At 22.2% G+C, this 22,238-nt stretch overlaps 6 protein-coding genes across 6 annotated transcripts; 2 read left to right on the top strand and 4 right to left on the bottom strand. All coding sequences in view use genetic code 6, as the record gives it.

The window, feature by feature from the left end:
- Positions 1–795: 795 nt before the first annotated feature.
- TTHERM_00348370 (hypothetical protein) lies at positions 796–4,326 on the top strand (the record flags this gene model as incomplete). The annotated part of the gene is made up of 7 exons (XM_001022992.3): positions 796–897; positions 1,006–1,233; positions 1,410–1,526; positions 1,621–2,186; positions 2,250–2,322; positions 2,384–3,649; positions 4,063–4,326. The coding sequence occupies 7 exons, from the start codon at positions 796–798 to the stop codon at positions 4,324–4,326; spliced, it is 2,616 nt and encodes an 871-aa protein (XP_001022992.2).
- Positions 4,327–5,718: 1,392 nt separating this feature from the next.
- Positions 5,719–6,363, bottom strand: TTHERM_00348380 (hypothetical protein; the record flags this gene model as incomplete). The annotated part of the gene is made up of 1 exon (XM_001022993.3): positions 5,719–6,363. One exon carries the CDS (start codon positions 6,361–6,363, stop codon positions 5,719–5,721), a length of 645 nt encoding a protein of 214 aa, XP_001022993.1.
- Positions 6,364–8,733: 2,370 nt separating this feature from the next.
- TTHERM_00348390 (hypothetical protein) lies at positions 8,734–10,694 on the bottom strand (the record flags this gene model as incomplete). Its single annotated transcript, XM_001022994.2, has 10 exons — positions 8,734–8,896; positions 8,952–9,022; positions 9,082–9,200; positions 9,255–9,328; positions 9,401–9,479; positions 9,765–9,835; positions 9,897–10,036; positions 10,177–10,236; positions 10,363–10,456; positions 10,669–10,694. 10 exons carry the CDS (start codon positions 10,692–10,694, stop codon positions 8,734–8,736), a joined length of 897 nt encoding a protein of 298 aa, XP_001022994.2.
- Positions 10,695–12,376: 1,682 nt separating this feature from the next.
- On the bottom strand, positions 12,377–14,084 carry TTHERM_00348400 (hypothetical protein; the record flags this gene model as incomplete). Its single annotated transcript, XM_001022995.3, has 2 exons — positions 12,377–13,084; positions 13,329–14,084. 2 exons carry the CDS (start codon positions 14,082–14,084, stop codon positions 12,377–12,379), a joined length of 1,464 nt encoding a protein of 487 aa, XP_001022995.2.
- Positions 14,085–14,462: 378 nt separating this feature from the next.
- Positions 14,463–14,763, bottom strand: TTHERM_000348399 (hypothetical protein; the record flags this gene model as incomplete). Its single annotated transcript, XM_012799530.1, has 2 exons — positions 14,463–14,493; positions 14,612–14,763. 2 exons carry the CDS (start codon positions 14,761–14,763, stop codon positions 14,463–14,465), a joined length of 183 nt encoding a protein of 60 aa, XP_012654984.1.
- Positions 14,764–15,434: 671 nt separating this feature from the next.
- On the top strand, positions 15,435–21,579 carry TTHERM_00348410 (hypothetical protein; the record flags this gene model as incomplete). The annotated part of the gene is made up of 6 exons (XM_001022996.3): positions 15,435–15,510; positions 15,648–15,719; positions 15,773–16,147; positions 16,195–18,355; positions 18,601–20,950; positions 20,998–21,579. 6 exons carry the CDS (start codon positions 15,435–15,437, stop codon positions 21,577–21,579), a joined length of 5,616 nt encoding a protein of 1,871 aa, XP_001022996.3.
- Between the last annotated feature and the right edge of the window lie 659 nt (positions 21,580–22,238).

Below are 22,238 nucleotides of genomic sequence, written 5' to 3'. Positions count from 1 at the left end.
ATTTAAACTTGATAGTCTTTTTATTTACCAAATAATTATTTTTACATAATATAATTAAGACATTATAAAATTTTAATTTAAATAATTATCTTTAAAATGAATGTATTAAAAAAGAATGTTCAATAATTTTATAATTTTATCTTTTGAATTTATAAAAAATTTAATATTAAGGATTTGATTTCAAACAAGTGTAAGTTATAGCTAGTTTTTATTTGCGTCCTCAATATTTCATCTGGGAATAATTATTTAGATTAACTCTTAATTTATTAACTACCTTAACTGATATATATATATATTTAAGTGTAGATTACATGGTTAATAAGAATTTAAAGGTGATATTTTATATTTTAAATAAGATTTTATGATAAAATAATAATTAATTTAATCTACCTTAATCCTTTTATTGTAAAATTATACTTATAAAAGGTTTGTTTTTAATTTTATTAACATTATAAATGAATGGCATTCAGATTTATTTTTTGCATTTCTTCTAGGATTTTGATGAAAGAAGAGTTGTAAAACAAACAAACAAAAAATAAATCAAATTTTTTAACAATTCAAATACCAAAGAATTTTTACATTTAATTAATTTGATATATATTTTCGAAAATCTTAAATCAAATAATTAAATCGAATAATTACCAACAATAATAATAAATATTTCAAAGTAAAAAAGTAAGGCCAACCATAGGCAGTTATTTAGTAGTCAAAAAGATCATATTCAAAATTCAGTCAGCATTAGTACAAAATACCCATAATTGGTTTAGGTTTTATCTTAGCATTTACTACTGAAAAATGAATAATAGGAGCAATTTAGAATCTTAGTCTCCAACTAGATAGCAATTAAAAGCTTTGCTTTGTGAATTATTTTTGGAAATACGCACAAAATTAGATGAAGTAAACATTTAAAAAACATTACTTAAAATTAAAAGTTTTCTAAGATAGATTAAAATATTAGCATAAAATAAGGTTTTTTATTAAGTTATCATTTATTATTCTTTTTAGGGTTCTTAGATATAGTTGCGAAGAGTAGTTCCAATTGATGAAGATAAAAGTGTAATAATGAATGCAGACTTTTCAACTGTCTTACACTACATAAATCAAATTTCAAGTTATTTGATCAATTAAAAGCACGAATTGGAATAGATAATTGAAAAAAAGAATTCAGATGAATGTAGTGATTACGAATCTTGTCTTTAAAAATTAGAAGCAGAAGTTCGTTAACATATTAGAGTATATTTATTACTAATATATTTTCACTAAATGCTTATTTTTATGACTTTCAATCTTTACTATTTAATATTGGTTGAATTTTCTGAATGCTTACTTAACTAGCACATTTAAAATAGAATAAAATTGGATTTAAATATGTGTGTTTAAATTTATTTTTATTATTTCAATAATATCAGATTGAACAACAGTTGAAATTATACGCAGAGACAACACAAGAAAAATTAGAATAAGTAACTAAAGAGAAAGATGATTTGGAGTTAAAATTTAAAAATGTTAATTTAGATTAAATCAAGGTAAAAAAATTATTTCAGTTAATTCAAAAACACTTATTTTTACATTAAAAGATAATTTTGAATATTATTTTGTTAATAATTAAACTATTTATAGTAAATAGAAAAGACTAATAGTTAGATGATTGAGCAACTCAATAGAAAAGAAGAAGAGTATAAGTAGCTTTAACAATAATATAACTAGAAAACAGATTAACTAAATGAATAAGAACAAACAATCTAATAGTTGAAGGCTCAAGTTTAGCAACTACAACTTTCATAGCAGTAATAATAAAACAATCATTTAACGAACTCCTAATGGCTATAATAGCAATAATAATCTTCATAACCATCATTTAATTCCCATTTGATTTAAGGAGACTCAACCTAATCTTCAAAAATGGTTTCAGTCAACCCAAACTTATAATCAAATTAATCAAACGAAATTTCTTTCATAGATGCTAAGAGAGGTAAAAGATCTGTAAGTAGTATGAATGAGGATACAATTAAAAAATACACTTAATTTTCTCAGTCTTCCTAGATCAATCCTCAATAAATTTTATCTTCAAGTTCACAAATATAATATAATACTTAAAACAAAAACTTAAATTCGGACTAAGTTGGTGAAACCCAAAATGCAAGGCTTTACACTGATCCACATGTCTAAGAAAGAAGCTCATCAAGGTATTTTAAATTTCAATCATAAAATTTATTGATCTTAGTATTTTTTAAATGAATAATTTTTAGACTTGGAAATGTAGGAGAAATGAAAGAAAACAGGAAATCATTTGACAAATATGCCTCATCAATTTAGGAAAAAGTATTTTTATGATTCTCAAAATAAGTCAAAAAATAAAGAAATAAACATTTTAAAAAAATAGTTAATGAAAAAAGAGGGTTAAGGTATATCATACTATAATGAAAATAACAGTAATAATAGCAACAGTGGTAATTTGAATAACAATAGTTATAAAAATATTCATAATAATATGATAAACTCAAAGGCTGCAAATACAGCTACCACTCTAACATCAGCACAATAAAGTAATAATAGGTAAAATTTAAGTTAAATGGGATCTTAGAAACAGACTTAAAATTAGGTATAAATGCCAATCGTTTCTAATAGTGGCAACAACCCGTCTATGTATTTAAATGCATAAAAATAAAAAAGTGGACAACAATAGTAAATAAATAATATAGCATAATAATAATAAAGTTATTTGTAGTAAAGTGGAGTTTAGTATGCTAATATAGCTATTCAATAAACTTAACTTTATCCCTCATAAATATCTTCTTAGCATTCTTCTACATAATAGCAATAATAGTAACCAAACTACATTTCTGGTTCTAGAGTAAAATATACTCACCACTAACAAAATGCCTCTGCAAGTGGATTGAGTTAAACAAATGCTATTCCATAGGCAGCAAATTTAAACGGTACAGGATCTAATTAATATGAAGGTAGTTATTAAACATTGGATTCTTAAAGAAATAAGTAAGCATTGACAAATAAATTAAATGATATCTAGAACTGCTTATCATCGAGATAGCCTAATTCTATAGTAAGCTAACCTTAACAATATGTGTAGACGTCAGCATATACAACAGGTTTACATGTGAGAAACCCATCCAACTAATCAGCCTCAAATATCAATGAAAAATAAAATGCTATGAATAGTAGTTATACATAACAACATTCAGGTTAATATTAATATAATTAATAATAATTTGCTTAAGCAAATATAAATAATGCTTCTAATCTCAATACAAGTAATATAAAATATTCTCCTGTAACTTAACAGGTTTCTTACACTAACACTCAATAATTGTAGCAAAATATTGATTTAAATAAGAGTTAAAGATCATACATGAATGCTAGCTCCAATAACATCAATAATAATAATAATAATATAAGTATGAACTAATATAGCTCAAAAGAATAAAATAATAGCACTTTGAATATGAATACATCTTAAATAAATACATCAACAAATAATAATAATAATAACAATAGTAATTATAAAAGCTCATTATCTAATAATTAAATTAATAACACCTAAATATCTAGCAATTCTAAATATGGTCAGTTTATCTAATCTCAAAGACCAAATTCTTCGTTTGAAAAGTCAAATCCCTATATCCAAAATGTAAGCTAATTATATTGATTCTTTTTTATCAAAAAATTTTATTATAATTTTACTTGAAGAACTTTTTTATGAATTCATCAATCAATAGAATTTTTATTGTGTCTAGTTGAAATGAATTTCAAATTTTTTAGTTAGTATTTTAAATTTTATAAATAAAGTAAATATGCTAAAGTAATTCTTAGCAAGCCTTTTTTTTTATAAAAAATCTGGTAATAATTAATTGGCTTACAGATACTTTAAATCTTAAATTCATGCATGCATTAATTTATTATTACTTTTTGATTGAAACAAAGTTTTTGTTAGTAATAGTTAATCTAAGTTTGAAATCATTCAAATCTTTAAAACTAAAAATTTAGTTTTTTAAATGAAACGTAGAATATTTAATATATTTTTTTATGTTTAATTAATAACAGTAAAAGCCCTAGTAAGGAATAGTTGGAGCATCTAATTAATCCTAAAATTTAAGTATCAATAATGGATAAATAGCTTATTAACAATCTGGTTCTAACAATCCTCGTAGCTAAAGCATGGATGGATTTTAAAAGTAATAGTAAATAATAAATAAACAAGGAAACACCCAATAAATTTAGAATGCTTATTTGAAGTAAAAAACAAGTTCCCAAATGCAAACAGCAGAAGTAATTAATAACATGATCAAAAACTATAAAATGAATTGATACTATTGTTATAGTGATAATTAAAACTCAATAAATTTCTAAAAGAAACAGACGTTTATACTTTTAAATTCCTTAAATAAAATAACATAACATAAATTATAAATAGAAAATAATTAATTTTATAATATAAAGTATATTTCTAAATAAATAAATTCCTATTATCTCCTCTTAATTTACAAGGCTCAGTAGGCATATTTAAACTATTGAAGAATCAAGCTTAAATAGAGCTATTTGCTAAAATTTTTAGCAACTCTAAATTGCTTGCTTGTCTGTGTCTTAAATTATGTAACACAGTCAATTAAATTTTGGAAAGTAATTAAAGTTATTCTTTTATTATCTGCATAGTGTATATATAATTTTGTAAAATGCATTTGATCAATTCACAATAAATTTCCAAAAACAAAATAATTTGATTTCATTCTTTCTTAAATGTTTAGCAAAATTCTTCATTCAATTTTATTTTACCTTGTGATAAACAAATCTTTTTCTATAAAGTTTTTATTCAAAACAAATTTTTACAGTTCATTATTATATATTTAAGAGTAGTAACTCAATATTATTACTTTCTTCAAATAGAAGTACAAGTATCAACTTCACTAATAAGATTTATTTTTTATTTTAGAAAATAAGTAATCTAAAGTATTTTCTTGTTGTTCTAATACAATTAAGGAGTTCTTTTTGTTTAAGAAATAAATAGATAGTAAATAAATAAACAAATGAATAAATAAATAAATGAATAAATATATTATTAAATATTTTGGTCGATGGGAAAAAACCTGAAAAGGAAAAAAAATTTAGAAAAATTCATTTATTAAAATGAAAAGGATTCTATTACTTAGTAAGCATGAATATTAGGGAAATTTGTCTTAACTTATTTGTATAAAAAAAATCCACTCATTTAATTAGGATATATTTTAATTAAAAATAATATAAAGATTGTTAGGAGATTTAAATGAATGATTTTGGAAGATTAATAATTTGATACAAAATTTATTTTGAAAAGCAAGGAACATATATATAATTACCAAATATTGATTTATTTATTGAATATATGATTAATATTTTATTTACAGACAACTTAGTTAGTTATTTAGTTAGTATTTGTTTAATGCATATATGTATGCACTCTTGTTTTCATAGCTACTAAATAAATAGAAGAACAAATAAGTTTATATTTGTTTGTTTGTTAGTAGGTTAAATAGTTTTTCTAGAAAAACAAAAGTAATTTGTATTTCAATTTTTAATTAAACAATTAATTCTGATTTTCCATTTTATTTGTTTATTTTAATAAATTATAAATTAAAAATAGCTAGTATAATTAGATAAATAGAGAGATAGTTGTTGTTGTTATTATTGTTTTATTATTTAATCAGAGATTGATTTATACTTTTTTCAAGATTCTATATTTTTTAAAGAAGATTAAGGTACTTCTTCTGATCTTCTGTGTTTTGCTTATGAGTTTACTCTGACTTGATCAGCATCTATTAAAATATCACGAAGTTTATTCTTCATTTCTTTGAAGCTGAAGCTGATAATAGGATATAGTTCTTCATATTTTGGATCTTTTTCTAGTTATTCAAAGACATCAATCATAATTTGAGTGTATTTAAATGTATAGATTAAAACTTCTTCATTTAGAATAGGAAGAGTAGGACTTGCTTTGCTATAACTATCTGTGTTAAAGTCTCTTTTTATTTTTTCTCTAAGTAATTTAATTTTAGCTAAACTTTTTGTTAATCTTGAAGATATTCCTTATTACTAAATATCTCCAATTTAATCCGATAGCATTTTGAATTTGTAAAAGATCATGTAATAGCTTTGGCTTTTTAAGTTAGCGTGTTGCTTAAAATCAGCTTCGTGAATTTAAAATTTAGTGAAGTAAGGATCTATATCTTATGAAAGCTTGTATTATTGCTTTTCATTATTGTCTGTACTTAATTTGTTTTAGCGCTTCACTGGAGAATCTTAACATGTAGAAATAGATCCTGAGGTTTTAGATTTAGGCTATTTCTTGGTAGAGCCAGCACAAGCACCCATTATTATTTATTAAAATTTGATTTTATCTTCTTTTTAGAAAATGTTTGTTCTATAAACTAAAGTAGATTAATAAATGTTGTAAATGGTTGATGCTTTAAAAAAATTTATTTTTTAATTTTTGTTTTGAATTGTTTTTTTATAATTAAATTTTTGTTATCTTTTAGGTTCTCTTGTTTTATTTATTATTTTTTGATTGAAAGGATTATTGATTGTTTATAAAAAAATCTTTGATAAAGAAGTGTAATGAATATGACTGAAAAAGTCTTTACAAGTTATGGTAATATCCATAAATTCTAATAATACTCTTTATATAAATTTTACTATTTTATATGTTTGTATTTTTTCATACAAATCCCTACCTCTATATCCATCCATAAATTCTTAATTTATTTATTAAAGAAAAGCTTCTTATATCCATAAGTTTTACTAGGCGATACTCTTCTCAAACAGAGTGAATGTAATCTATTTATTAATTTTAATACTTCGGTTATCAGTAATTTTCAAATGTATAAATACTCTAGTAGTTTTCAACATACAATATATTATGTTTAGACTCATATAACTCTACATTTCTTTTAAAGTCTCTCGCAAGCTTGAAAAATCAAGCAAATAACTTAAAATAAATTTGTCTCAATAAAATTACAATTTAGTAAAAAATTGTAATCAATTATTGTTGAATTTTTTATTTTGTGATCTTCTAAAATTACAAATTTAATTTTGTCAAAACGGGCAACTGAATAAAAATTGTGACTTTTTTACAATTTAATTTAATAAAAAGACTCTTTTAAGATTTACCTTTTGTTACTGAAATTGAAAGCAATAATTTATTCTTATTTATTTACTCATAATGATAATATCAATCGAGAATTTAAACTAATTTATTTTTAATAAAGTTAGTCAGAATTAATAATAATTAACATATTGGATATAATAAATAATATGAAATTTACATGAAAGATTTCTTATTAATATAAAAAATGCATTAGGAAAATTTATGGAAAAAAGTTGCTTGTTAGATTTGATATTAATTTTAGATTCAAATCCTTAATTTTTATAAACATCAAATAAATTTGCAAAAATGTAATTATTTTTTTTCATATACTGTTTAAAGTCTACATATTTTATTTTTAATATTTAAAGATTTTAGCATATGATCCCATCAGTAAAATACTTTTTTATTAGTTTAAAGACGTTCTAATACACTTTTAGATTTAAATCTTAATAGTTTTTGCTAAAGTTAAAAAGAATAAATAAGTATAAATAATACAAATTTACTTCAATATTTGAATTTAAAAATTAGATTTATTGATCTAAAAAAAAGTGTATGCAATCAAACAAGATATATATGAATAAAAGTAGTAAGTAAAGCCTAAAGAAAAATAAAGTAAATAGTAATTTACTTTCTATTTTTACTTATCTTGATATAAATTATAAGAAAAAAATAATTAAAATTATTAGAATAAAGTTTAGGGATCAGTTTTTATAATTTTCATAATATTAATATAGAATATTTTACAAAATTTTAGAATTATTTTGAGAAGTATTACTGGAAATCAAGAATTATTAAAAATATCTAATAGAGTTACTTACTCCTATCAAATTAAACAGTCTAAAAGAGATTAGGAAGTAAATTTAAATACCGTAAAACCTCGTTAACTCGCAACCTGCAAATTCAAAAAATTTTAGATTTATTGAGGTTTTCATTCATTTTTTATTTTGAGAATAAAATTTTTTTTTGAGAAAAAACAAGAATCTAAATATATTTTAATATAAAAATGAATACAATTAGTAAAATTTAATGCTTAAAATTATGAAAAAATAAAAAAGTGGCTATTTTTTTTAAGACAAACTATTTTAATTAGGATTAATTTCTTTTATTAAAAATGATTCTTGATAACTGAACATTAATTCATCTTCAATTTTAAATAAATATTTATTGGTAAATAACTCAGTATGATTATAAGTTATTATAATATTAAGTACTTTTTTTAAAAGTATATTGAATAAATAAAATATAACTGATTAAAAATGTTTGTTATTTTAGCTTTGTCATTTAAATTTGTTAATTTGTTTAATTAAGTAAACTTATTTTTGAATTCAAATTATATAGATATTGCTTATAATATGACAGGGGAATTGATAATAAGATTTCTAAAAGAAGAATTTGTTTTATTTATAAAGAGTGTGTAAAAACAGACAGATTTTTACTAACTTACTTATATTATTGGTATACAAATTACAAATTTATTTATATATTTTTATATATGAAGAGGATAAATCCATTTATTAAATTGAATGATTTCATTTATAAATAGAAAGATATGTTCACTATAAAGTTATCTTCCTTTTTAATTAACTCAACTAGTTATTTCACTTTTTGAGGGGAGGCAATTATTGTGGTTTAGGCTTGATTCTAGAATAGTTGGTTTATTCAGCAGTACTCAAATCCAATGACATAATCTTTAAAGCTAAGGTCTTTTCATAATAGTTTCTAACCTAGTTGCTGTTGGGTCTTTTCAACAAACTATTAAGTCTATTTTTTTAGATAAATTATTTTTAATAAATTTATTAATTCAATTCTAATTTACGAAGATTTAGCCCATTTTGATTCGTAAGTTGTGTTCCAGTGTTCTGAAGTAGGAGTATCAGATTTTCTGAGCTGTTTTTATATTTAATAATTTATCAATACATTATAAAATAGTGATGTAATTTATTTACTCTGTATTCAAAGTTTTTGTTATTCAATGTATTTGCAAAATTTTAGTTGTAACTATATCTTAAATCTCTATCTTATACGTAGACTTTCACGAAGCCAAAATCAATATTTAATCCATGTCCTAATTATTAAAACATTTATTTAATTCATATTGTGTTGATAAGCTATATTTTACCTAAGGTTGTAAGATCGGAGACGGCCTAAATGAATGCATTATGAGCACTTGAGACAACATCTTTACCAAGATAACTTTATTTTATTTTTTTTGTAAATAATTTGTTAATAAAAATTATTTCCAATTGATAAATTATATTAAATTACCAAGAAGCAGCAATAGGTCCAGCATTGCAGAACATCATACCAAAACCCTTTTGATAAATAGAGTGTTGACTCTTTGGAGCTATTTTTATAAAAAAATTGAATTAATAAAAGATATTAATTTTAATATAATTCATATTATTCATTAAAAAATATAAATGAAGAAAGTTAAATTGCTAAAATAAGATGAGCCAGCAACCATTTTTAATTCAAATTTTCATATTTTTTTATTTATTTATTTGGAATTATTGTGCGAAATAATAATTTGATAAGCTAAATTTTATAAAGAACTAGCTATATATCAAACAATAAAAATAAACATTTTTATTATTTCTTTTATCCATTTAAAATATATTTTTATTATTACCAGAAATTTCTTCTTTTCCAGCATAACGAGCGAGGGAATATCTGAATTTTTTATCGGGTACGAAGCAAGGTCTATTATTTAAATTAGATTTATATTAACTTTGAAGGTTTCATAAAATGAAATTAAATTTACCTAATTCTGTGAACATGCTTACGATCAGCACGCTATTCATCTAAGTCCTTGGCAATATCGAAATTGGAATGTTAAGCAGGTTTTACTGTATCTGAAAATATTTCAAAAGTGAATGCACCAAAATCTCTCATGTTAACACCCTTTATTTTATTAATTTATATTATTTTATTATTCATCTGCAACGGTAAAATAAATTAATTGTTTTTTGATTTTAATAATTTGACATCTTATTTAAAACAAAGAAATAATTTCCAATTTATATTATAATAATTAAATTTACCTTTCCATCAAGCATCTTTTCTCTAATATATTCACCAGTGGCTTTAAATATAATATGGAACTATTTATATTAAATAGAAATTAATGAGTTTTGCTTTTCTCTAACTGTAATGCAATTAATTTGCAATTTTCACTCTGCTAAAATTAACATGAGTTTTATATATTTTATTTAAGAACTGCATCATACTTGAGCTTTGGCTTCTAGTGGCTTATAAGCAGGATTAGTTCTGGGTTGTGAATCCTAATGCTTACCTGGATAATTAATAGGCTACTTTAAAATCCTATATTCATAGAAATATAATTAGCAAATTTAATAATAATTATTATGTTTTATAATTAATTAATTTGTTAGTTAGCCATTGGCCTCTAAAATTCTTTCAATTAAGCAAGTATGAGACAATTTAGTCTAATAGATTTATTAAAAACACCATCTTTTCTGACTTATGCTTAATTGATATTTTAAACTAGATTAAAATTATATTATTCATTCTACCATTCAAAAATACTATCGAGATTCATTCTTGTAAAAACTGTTCTTCTATGTTATTTTGTGTTTGCTGTTTTAATATTTTTTGATAATCTTTTTTGTTATTAATTGAAAAGTTATCTATTTATTTACTAATTATTTCAGAGAAACTATTGAATGCAATAATTGTTATTATTTTTCTTATTAAATAAAAAGCTAATAAACAAACAAACAAGCAAATAATCAATCAATCAAACCCTAAAAATCAAACAATCAAATAAATATGCATGACAAGCATCTATACAATAGCATGCATTTCATTTATAAAACATCTTAAATTTTTATAAAGTAATTCTTAAGTTATAAAATTTCTTATTGCTTTCATTTTAATTCCAAACAACTCAATGAATACAAATCACTATCAGCTATTTAACTTTTATTTCAATTTATTTCATTAATAAATCTTATATTTGATTTTAGTATCCATCCTCTACCAACTATTTTTAATTAACTCAGAAATACTCACTTTTATTTTTTAAAACATTTTTTTAATTTATTTTTAATGCTTAAGTTAAAGCTAATATTTTTTAAAATAATCCATATTTAATAAAATATTTAAAAATAAAAAAAAAATATTTTTAAAATAACCTTAAATCCTTATTTTATCAAATAAATAAATTATTTTAATAAATTTTAATTAATCTTTTTCATTTAAATGATAATATTAATTAATGTGAGTTTTGTTTGATTAATATATATTTTATCATCCTATTACTATTCTAAATAATACATAAAGAATAATAAGCTAAGTATAAGTATTAGAATAATAATATAAAGAAAAAAATATCGAATCATAAATCTTTATTATTTTTTTTGATATTGAGTAATTATTAGCAAAAAAACTTTTCAATTTTTTTGAAATAATTTCTTTTAAATTAGGTTGTATATTTAGTATTTATAATTAATTATCTAAAAGCAACTCTAATTTTTTCACTGTAAATATTTTTATAATTAAAATATTCTGTATACTTTCATTAATAAAGGTGACATTAAACATATTTCTTATATGAATGTTTTATATACCAGAATTCAGTAAATATTTCAAGCGTTTATTATTTTTATCATAAAAATTGTTTGGTTGTGATATTAATTTTAAAATTAAATTGATGGAAAAAAAACTATTAAGTTATATGATTTACAATTTGAAAATAAAATTCAATAATTTCTAAACACTTTCTGTAATAGAATGTTTTTTTCACGAGTAAAAAACTTTATACAATACCATAATATAAACCAATAACAACAAATATTTAAAGCTTAAGTAAAAATGATCTAAAATTTGCATATAATTCTTTTTATATGAAGTACCAGCTGGATGATTTGCATATTTATAGGTTTTTTAATTTTGAGATAATTTATTGTTTTTTGTTTAAGAGCTTTAAAATAATGTGAAATTATATATTCAAATATGGAAGAGGTGATTATTACTTATAAGTTTAATTGCGAAATATATTAATATAATTTTGTAATATAATATTATTTGACAATATAAATTAAAACCATTATATTTCAAATGAAAATATGATTTCTAATTTTTTGTCATTCTTTTTTGTAATTTATTTTTAATTTTGTTAAACGCTTTTTAACTTTTTTTTGTTATTTTTCTATCTATCTATCTGATTATTCACTTAGTTTATGTTAAAATTTAAAAAGTTTATTTATTTATTTATGTTATTCAATTTACACTTGATTGAAAAGCTCCTCTGCTTCTCATTTATTCCCATTCTTAATTATATGAAATTATTATATTTTTCTATAGTTAGGTTTAGGATAGATTATTCATCTGCTGTGTGATTAAACTTTTATTCAAAATCTCTTAGTTTTGAATATCGCTTAGTGAGCTTGAAGACTGCTGTTGATTATCATATTCAATTCTATAATTTCTTTTTGTTTTTTATTTGACTTTACTCTCTTGCATTTACTATTATTGCAACAAAAGCTTCTTCTTTTATTGATTGATAAGAATTTATTCTTGAATGTCTTCTTTTTCGCTCACTAAAAAATCTGTAATACTAATATTATTTGTAATTAAGTCAGAAATTATATTTTCTTGGTCATTCTTACTCAACTTCTTTTACAGACTACTATTTTCGTCCTAGACCAAAAGATACACGTTTCCTTTCTTAAAGAATTCTTTGTTATTTTTACTTTTAGAAATTTAAATAACTTCATGCTTGAATAAATCTCCGTTAATTTATTCAAGACCTGATTAGTTTTAATTACTTTCAAGCTAACTCACTGATTATGAGCTTTTTTATAAACTCTTAGAAATCTCCTGCAAACTATTTGGCTTCTTTTAATTAAGATCAGTCATAGTTTATGAATGCATGTTATTAACAATCTATGTTCCTTACTAAGAATTACTAATCTTAGTTAAATTTTTCTTTTTTTAAAAATAATTTCTAAATAAATTTAATCTTTAAATTTCAAGTTAAAAAATAAAAGCTGTAAGTTTAAACTATAAATTTCATGACTTAGAAACAAATAAATTTGATTGGATTTGATTGACAGATTATAAAATATTCTTATCCACAAAATACCTTTATTTTTTTGATTGTGTAATTGTAACAATGCTTAAGGTATAAGTTAAATTAATTAAGCAAATTAGCGAAATTTTTTTTAATTACCTCATCTTCTTTTTGGTAATCTTTTTTTCTAAAGAAAATATCTGACTCATTTGAAAATAAATTCTGTTCATTTTTAATTCTCATATTAGTCAGCTTTTGTCCAAACTATTAAATATGAGATAAAATATTAGAGTTAATGGCTCTGTCAGTATGTGGCCTCAGTGTGTCATTATTACTGTATTTGGAATGAAAATCATTGTCATTATGAAATTAAAAACCACCATCATGGTCTTTCAAACTATGAATTTAATTATTATCATCAATATTAGAGTCTAAATTTAACTTTATTGTGTTTCGTTTACTGTCATTTATCTATATAGATCTTTAAGTCTAAACGTCCTTTTAAATTTAAACAATATCATTTCGAGAGCTCAGAGGAATATGATCTTTTAAATTGCTAACATGAATATCATTATTTAACTTTTATTCCTAAAATCTAGAGACTTTTCTAGGTCTAAAAACATTATTTATTTAACTTTGATCTTGCTCGCTTATTTCGCTTGCTTGAACTGATGATTATCCACAATGCTTGTCATTTAAATTAGGAGAGAATATTTCTAGCACTCTTTCTGAGCTTTTTAGAAGAGGGCTCCTTTTGGCATTTGGTGAATTCTAATATCCAATTTTTGGAGTTCCATTCACTGATTTTCTTTACTGTAAATGTTCTGGGCTCTCTTCTCTTTACTTACTAAAGTTGCTTATTTATGATTTTATTTTGACTTGTTTAGTATTTTGTTGGCTTGCAGAGCTTCCCATTAGTTATTTATCCTTTTTTATGGTATTTTTAATTAATTATAAGTTGCAGCTCTAAAAAATATTAAAAAATAACAAGATTTGTTTTATTCTAATTATTATAGATTATAATTCAAACACAAATCTTGGTTATCAATAATTAATTGATAATTGTAATTTAAAATTAGCAATTTGACTCTAAGCATTTTTTACCTACTTTTGATTTATTTTTTGATAAATAAACAATTTATAATTTTTTTGTTCTTCATTCATTCATTATTTTATTCATCGCTTCACTAGTGAATAAGTCTTACTATTTTCACTTATTTATCTTCATCTTTTCATGGCTCATTTTCAATAACGAGTAGTATTCATTTATTCATTAATTTTCTAATCAATCAATCAATCCTACAAATAAGCATATTGGTAATATCTAAATAAAAATTTATAGAATTAAATTTTCATTCTTTAATCATAATATTAATGTTTTAAATAGAGTTCTGATTAATAAATAGATTAATTTAAATATATTATTGGTTCATTTTGCTTACTTCATTTTTTAGAAACTCTTGCTTAAGTATTTAGTAAAGTAGTTAACCAATGTTTGAATCAATTAGAAATTGTCTTAGGATTTATTTTTTTAATTATTGAATTTATCCACATTAACGATAACTAGCTTTCTAAAATTGCTAATTAAAATCATTCTTTTTTATTTAATCACTTTAAAATAAAATATTAAAAGTAAAAATATTTAATCTAAGAAATTCAAAAATATTTTAAAATAAAAATCCTAAGTGTTATTTCTATAAATTAATTTTAAATAAAATGAAATCAAAAGAACATGTTAGATCATTTACGTGATAAAGAATAGCTAATTATTTATTTAATTCATTTATTAATTTTGAGAGATTAATATAATTTAAATATTATATTTATAATCATCGATAAATTATAATTTATTTCTTTTGTTTAAATTATTATATTAAATATGAAATATCCTTTTTATACCAAACAATGGAATTTTATCGTACGTACTTGTCTTAATAAATTAATAAAATAATTTATAATAATGAAATTAATGCTTATATTTTAAAAAAGATAGTATTTATTTATTTATTATATTTTTTAGTAGATAGCAAATAATAGACAATTTAAAAATTTCAGTGAAAATAAGTAGAAGTATCTTTTTTGGTATCTTTAATTCAATGAATCTTATTAGATTGTATCTTTTCATAAATTATAAAAAATAATTAATTAATTATTAGAAATAATAATTTGCATCTTTAAATACTCGCTATTTGAGCTAATATTTCATAATTGCAAAATATTAATTAAATCATAAAAAAAGTAAAATATAAGTGCTAAGATAAGAAAATGAGCAAACACTTTACAAATTTAAACAGTTCAGGTGCAAATGCTAATCCGCTTACGATAGCAACAGGAAGTCAGAGTAAAACAATAAAATAATTAACATTTTTATTTATTTTTGATATTAAGAATATCTAAGCTATATTAATAATTCTTAAATATAAAAGTAGAACTAAGCAAAAAAATTTAAATTTAATATTATTTTTTATGATAAAATAGTTGCTGTTTCTCAAATATCGCCGGTCTCTCCCTACCAAAGTTCTCATTACTATATCCCAAATTCTTATGACAGTATATAGTTTTTATAAAATCTTATTAACTTATTTTATCATCAAAAAAATAAGAAATTAGTGAATGCTTTTTGAATAGAAATGATGGATTCTCAAATAAATCATCTACCATTTCCACAGTAAAAGAAGCTCCTTTTTACCAGCCTTGCTAGATATCGGTTGAATCAGAGTACAATAAAGTTAGCTAAGTTATTGATAATTGTTTTGCAAATGATCCTGTTTAGAAAGAAAGCCTGCTAAATAGCTTAAAAACTCCTAATTCACTCAAAAACAACAATTTATCAATAACATAACCAAAATAAGTTCTTTAAGTAAGCAAAAAAAATAATATTGTTACACCTTTAGACTTAGCTGAAAAAAATTTAGGGAATGCAGACTATGGAAAATAATTCTAAACTCCTGTTGGATAAAACAAAATATAGTCTTAAGGTATGCTTGTTTATATTCTTTGAATAAAAATAAATATATTTATAAAGAATAAACAATAGATTTATCTACTTTCTAAGATTCACAGAAGTATAACAATGGTTATAAAGATAGTAATCAGTAACTAAAAAGACACTCTACAAGCTCTAATGCTGAAGAAATTAATTATTCTCAAGCTATACCATTTGATCATGACTTTGCAGGCAATTAAATATCAAGCAATAGAAGCACATAAAATCAATAACTAAACCAAGATATGTATGCGCCTTAACAAAATTCTAACTTAGACTTATAATTATAATTTGAATGTATCAAATAAAATTTAGAAATTCAAATCTAAATGTTAGAAAATAGATTGCTTGAAGTAGATTTAGTAAGATAAAAATACTTTAAAATGATGATTGAAGATTTAAAAAGAGAAAAAAATAGGGAAATATTCTTTATTTAATCACTTATCAAACAAAATAATTGGGATCAATCAAAAAACATGAAAGGCATAGATTCAATTAAAAGAAAAATTACTGATATAGGTATTGAGATGAATGACCTAAAAGATTTAAAGAATGTACACACTAAATATAAGCCTTCTATTTACTATGACCCTAACCGTGCTTCTAAAATTTTAAATTTAAGGAGAAGTAATTCTGCTTCATAGCTTCTATCCTATGTTAGGAATAAACCTTTAGATTTACCAGAGATCATTGAAATTGAAAATCAGAGCTAATAAGAGAGAGAAATTTTACCAGCTAGCAGACTACCTTTTTATCAGAGTAAGCACTTTACTGATTTTAAGTAAGCTGATAATCCCCAAGAGCATAAAAAGTATCAAAATAATGATTTTTACTGCTAACCAAGCAATTCAAATATCACAAATCAATATTTGACTCCAAACAAATAAAGCTAAGTTGGATATTAAACTTAGTAAGCAGAAGACTAATAGAATATTTACTCCTATTAAACTCCAACAAATTTAATAATTGAAAATAATAATTCATACTATCCATAAGATTTAAATGCGATTTCAAGCAATAAGTCATAAAGTTCTACTACTCCATACAGTATGTATGCTGATAAGTAGAATGACTAGAAAAATTGGTATAATGATAATCATAAATAGGATAAAGAAATCAATTTAGATCAATATAAAAAAGTAGTTCCTTCATACAACCGCCATTAAAGAAACTAATCGCTATACACTTAAAAATCTCCATATTATGAGAATAAAAACAATTAATTTACAATCGAAATGTGTCATAACAAAATTAATGAGTGTTAAGCCTAAAAAACTAATTCTTAATAATAAATTCCTTCAGTTTAAGTTTAAGAAATTTTAAATAATAAAGATTCATAGCTTGATTATAAGTTAAATCCACCCTTCAACTTAGAGGGTAAATTTACATAACCTCTTCCATAAAATACATCAAATGATAACAATAATAATAAAATTCAAGCTGATTTGGAAAGAGAATAAAGCTAAGACGAAGAAGATATGATAAAAAGAACACCATAGAATAATTTTTCAAACCCAAATTATCCACATGATGAGAAGTTAGAAGAGAGCCTAAAAAGCAATAGGCCTTGGGCAAATATCATGAATAGTCAAAAGAAAAAACTTACTGAAAGTAACCATAGTTCAAGATATTCTGCTTGCAATGAAGATTCTTAAAAGGATTAAGAATTAGAAAGTAATTAGTTTAATTCTATAGCTAATATCTAACAAAATTATCAAGAACCAAAATTTTATCATTGTAGAAAGTTTAATTCTGATTAGAAAAATAACAAAAGCGATATTAACAGTGTTTTTTTGAGCAATAAAAAACAAGATGATCATAAAGACTTTACCTAAAACATGCCAGAGATAGCTGACCTAGATGAAAACAAAACAAATTTCCAATACTTTTATTCGCAAATTCAGCCAGAATAAAATGAGTAGATGTTTTATCATTAAAAATAAAATCCAGAATAATTAGTAAAAGATTATTAAATCCATAATAAACACTTTGAAAATATTATTTAGAGTGTAAAATTAAACTCTCCAGATGGGTATCAATAAGGATATTTTCCTTCTGAAAGAGTAGAAACTGCACGCTTTGAAAACTTAAATGATATTTAATCTAGAAAAGGATTGCATTCCTAAACTGAATTCAACTTCTAATCTGCTTAGAGTATTGATAGACAGCATGATAATAAACATAAAAGCAACTAAAATCAGTAATTTATTTTTTTAATTTCATTATTTGATTAATTTTTTTTAAACAAAGAAAATAAAAATTATTTTAATTCAGATTTTTAATTTAAAAAAAACATAAAAATAAAAATTATCAATTTTATTTGAAATTCACAATCATTTTTATTTGCATTATTATTTTTTCATTATTGATATTCATAATCGTTAGATAATTGAAGTTTATTTAATGTTTTTCTGATTAAAATAATTTTTATTTAATTAATTTAAGAGAGATAATCCAAAATTAGAGTTATGAAAACTTATCTATTAAACAAAATACTCCTACTTAAAGCAATAAAGATTTTGATAGCTTTGCTCATGAAAACAGCTTCTAAAATATCTAGAATTAAAATAATTCTTTAAATAACTCTAAGACATTTAAAGATGCTAACATTTAAGCTATGAATAATTCTAGAGATAAGAGTAAATGTTAAACAGATTAAAATGAACTATTATAAGTGTAAGGAGAAAATATACTATTCAATTATAAATGTAATCCTCAGCCAATATAGGACCTAAATTCTATGATAAGCAGTCAATAGAAATAAGATACATAAAGTTTTTATATATCTGAGTAAGATCCATCAATGCTTTTTAGCACTAATAATAACAATTACTTAGCTTAATACCAAATAGACTAGAGTCATACTTATGTCAATTAGGGTGAGTCCTTTTTTTCTGAAAAAGATTAAATAAGAGTTTCATAAAAGAAGTAATATTTGTAAAACCAAAGTAGAGGTTAATATGACTTTGAAAATTAATCTGTTAGATAAGAAAATTTACCTATAATTGAAGAATAACTTTAAAATTCTGATGAAAGCTAAAGATCATCTTAAATTCATAACAATTAATAACTATAATATTTCTAAGACGAAGCTTAAAATGTTTAAGAAACCAAAAACAATAATTTATAAATAGATAATATGTATTAGTAAAGTATTAATCACTAAATGAACAAAAGTAATAACCAGAGTTACGAGAATGGAACTCAATAAAAAGTTGGTGTACCTATTATAGATAGCAGATTTGAATAAAAAAATAACAGAATAATCTTAAATTAGTACTCAGATTCTGATGTAGAAAATTAATATAAAAATAATGCTTCTAACCAAAGAGGAAGCTAGAGTAATTTAGCTGTTTCTAAGTAAAGCGTTCAAAACATGGAAAATATTAACAAGATTATTGAGAGACACATTACGATTCAATCAAGCACTGGATCAGAAATCATTAAGAATGCTCAATAGCAAAATCAAATTGAAAAGAAATTTTAAGATAATAGATAGCTTTATCAAGAAAATCAAAAGAGCTAAAATGAGTCTTCAGACAAAATACTTACAAACACTAAGACAAAAGAACAAACTTTGAATGAATAAAATGAATTTTAAGATCATATTTAAGCCTAGTATATTGAAAGCAGAAATATAACATAATAAACTTAAGATTAATTCTTTGTAGGGAATGTTAAAGCAAGAAGTTTTTTAACTGATAGAGAGTTTAGAGAATATTTAACTGATAAAAGTGGAACTCATAGCAATAAAAAAGGGAATGAGTAATCAGATAATCTAACAAATAGCCAGAGAAGTGAGGAGTCAAAATTCGCAAAATGCAAATTAATTTATTCTTTTAATAATCAATGCCTCAAACTCACATTCGACTCAAGTCTTTTGTATTCTTTAGACGAAGAATAAACTATAATTGATGAGATACCTGTTTGTCAAATTAATATTGATTAGCTTGATTTCATAAATCTACCATAAAACAAAATATATCTCAAACTGTCCTATAAGAACTAGCCTTCTTTAAACAACAAGATTATTCTTATGTAATTCGGTTCAGCAACAGAAAATTGCGATTATTTTACTTAAAAAAATCACCTTGAAAATTTGAAAAATAAGATATAGCTTATTTATTAGCTTAAGGATGACCCTGAAGACTTAAATTCAAAACTAATAATAAACTCCTAACCTGTAATTTAAAATTATTCTTAAAATGCTCTTAGTTCAGATGTTGATATTCAGAACTAAAGAAATGGAGAAGGAGAACAAGAAGAATCTAAATCTGAAATTAAATACGAACTCGATAAAGAGTACATTCCTTCAAGCAAAAGATTGACTTAGGGTAATTACAATATATAACAATAATAATAATAAAATGATATATTTAGTTCAGTAAATAATTAAGAAAGCTAATCTAATAACTAGTAAGACTATGAGAAATAAAAACTAAGGACTCCTCAGTTTTAAGAGATTAATTGTGAATCTTAACAAAATAAATATGATAATACATTGCAATCCCCTATTCCTTTTAATTAAAAAGATCAGAATTCCTTCGAACAAGAAAAAAATATTACTAAAGAGAATGAATAGAGGTAAAAGTAAAAATGTTTAGCTGAAATCATGGAGGAAAATAGTGAGTAATTTTAACAAAAAAGTGCTAGTTATTGTCAAAATCAAAAAGAAAAATAAGAAGTTCAAATATTTTCAGGCTTTTCAAATCACGATTCTGTTCTTAAATAGAATGTTGTTGACCTTAGTTAAAGATTTTTCTTGAATAATTAAAAGCAGTTTTCAACAATAAAGGTAAAATATTTTATTCCAAATTTAAATTCAAATTAATTTTTATAAAGAGAGAAAATGAAGATGAAGAAGTTGGAGATGTGTCACAAGATATAGAGAATAATATAAGATAATTTAACGAATTAAATCCAAATATTGAAGATTACTAAGAAGACTAAGCAGAGTTTAGTATGTCTTAAATAAAAGATTAAAAGTTAAAGCAAAAGTTATTGCAATATAATAAGTACAAAATGGCTTAATATAGCCAAAGAACTGATGAAGAAGAAAATCTATTAAAAATATTAAAAAACTTTGATGAAAAACTATTTATAATGAAAAAATATGGCTAAAACTCTACAAAAGGATAATTGAGAAGAATATTTTTTTCAAGTGATTTCAGGTTCTTTTGTTGGAAGGGTGATAAATCTCCAGAGCTCAAAAGAAGTTTCCCAATAAACAAATTTTAGCCATATATCATTCATGGTAGAAACACCGAGAATTTCAAAAGATTTAAAACAAGTAACTAAATGGAAAAGGATCTTTCATTCTCCCTTGTTTTAGATGACAGAACAATAGATTTACAAGCTAAAACAATAGAAGAAAAGGAAGAATTTATTAAAGGTCTCCAAATAATCTTTAACTGCATTTTATGATCATATAATTTTGTCAATTCTAAATATATAAAATAAAAAATGTTATTTTTATAATGTAGTACATATAATTCATGTAAAGATCTATAAATCATTAGCTATTATTACTTTAAGTTTTTGAAATTTAACTATTAAAATTAAATTAAATAGAATAAAAATATAAAAATAAAAAATTCTAAGTATTTATCTTCAAATATATTTTAAATCTTCTTAAAAAATTAACAAACTACATAAAATTATTGTATTTTATTTCTTAAATTTTTTATGAAATTTTATGAAATTTTAAAAATAAATAATCTTTTCTCAAAAAAGTTTTTACTTCATTATTTGCATAAATTGTTTAGTGAATTTCTTTATATATCCTACTTCTTATAGTATTAAAAAAATGGATGTAAATTAAATTTCTTTTTTTGCTTTTTACTTAGAATAATTATTAACTAACTAACTAACAAACACTACTTTGTAAAATTAAATTAGATCAAACTTTTCTTTTTTAAAAATATTATTTAAAATTTAAAATTTCTATTTGATATTTTTTATGAAATTTACAGTTTGAATAAATAATCTAGCATTCCCAACAATTTATTTAAAAAAAACAAATTTTTTAATAAAAAACTATTTATTTAATTAAATAAAAACATAATTTTTTGAAAATAATTATT

This window comes from Tetrahymena thermophila (genome assembly GCF_000189635.1).
Source record: "Tetrahymena thermophila SB210 genomic scaffold scf_8254460, whole genome shotgun sequence".
Taxonomy (NCBI): Eukaryota; Ciliophora; class Oligohymenophorea; order Hymenostomatida; family Tetrahymenidae; genus Tetrahymena; species Tetrahymena thermophila.
This window is presented reverse-complemented; position numbering and strand designations above follow the sequence as displayed.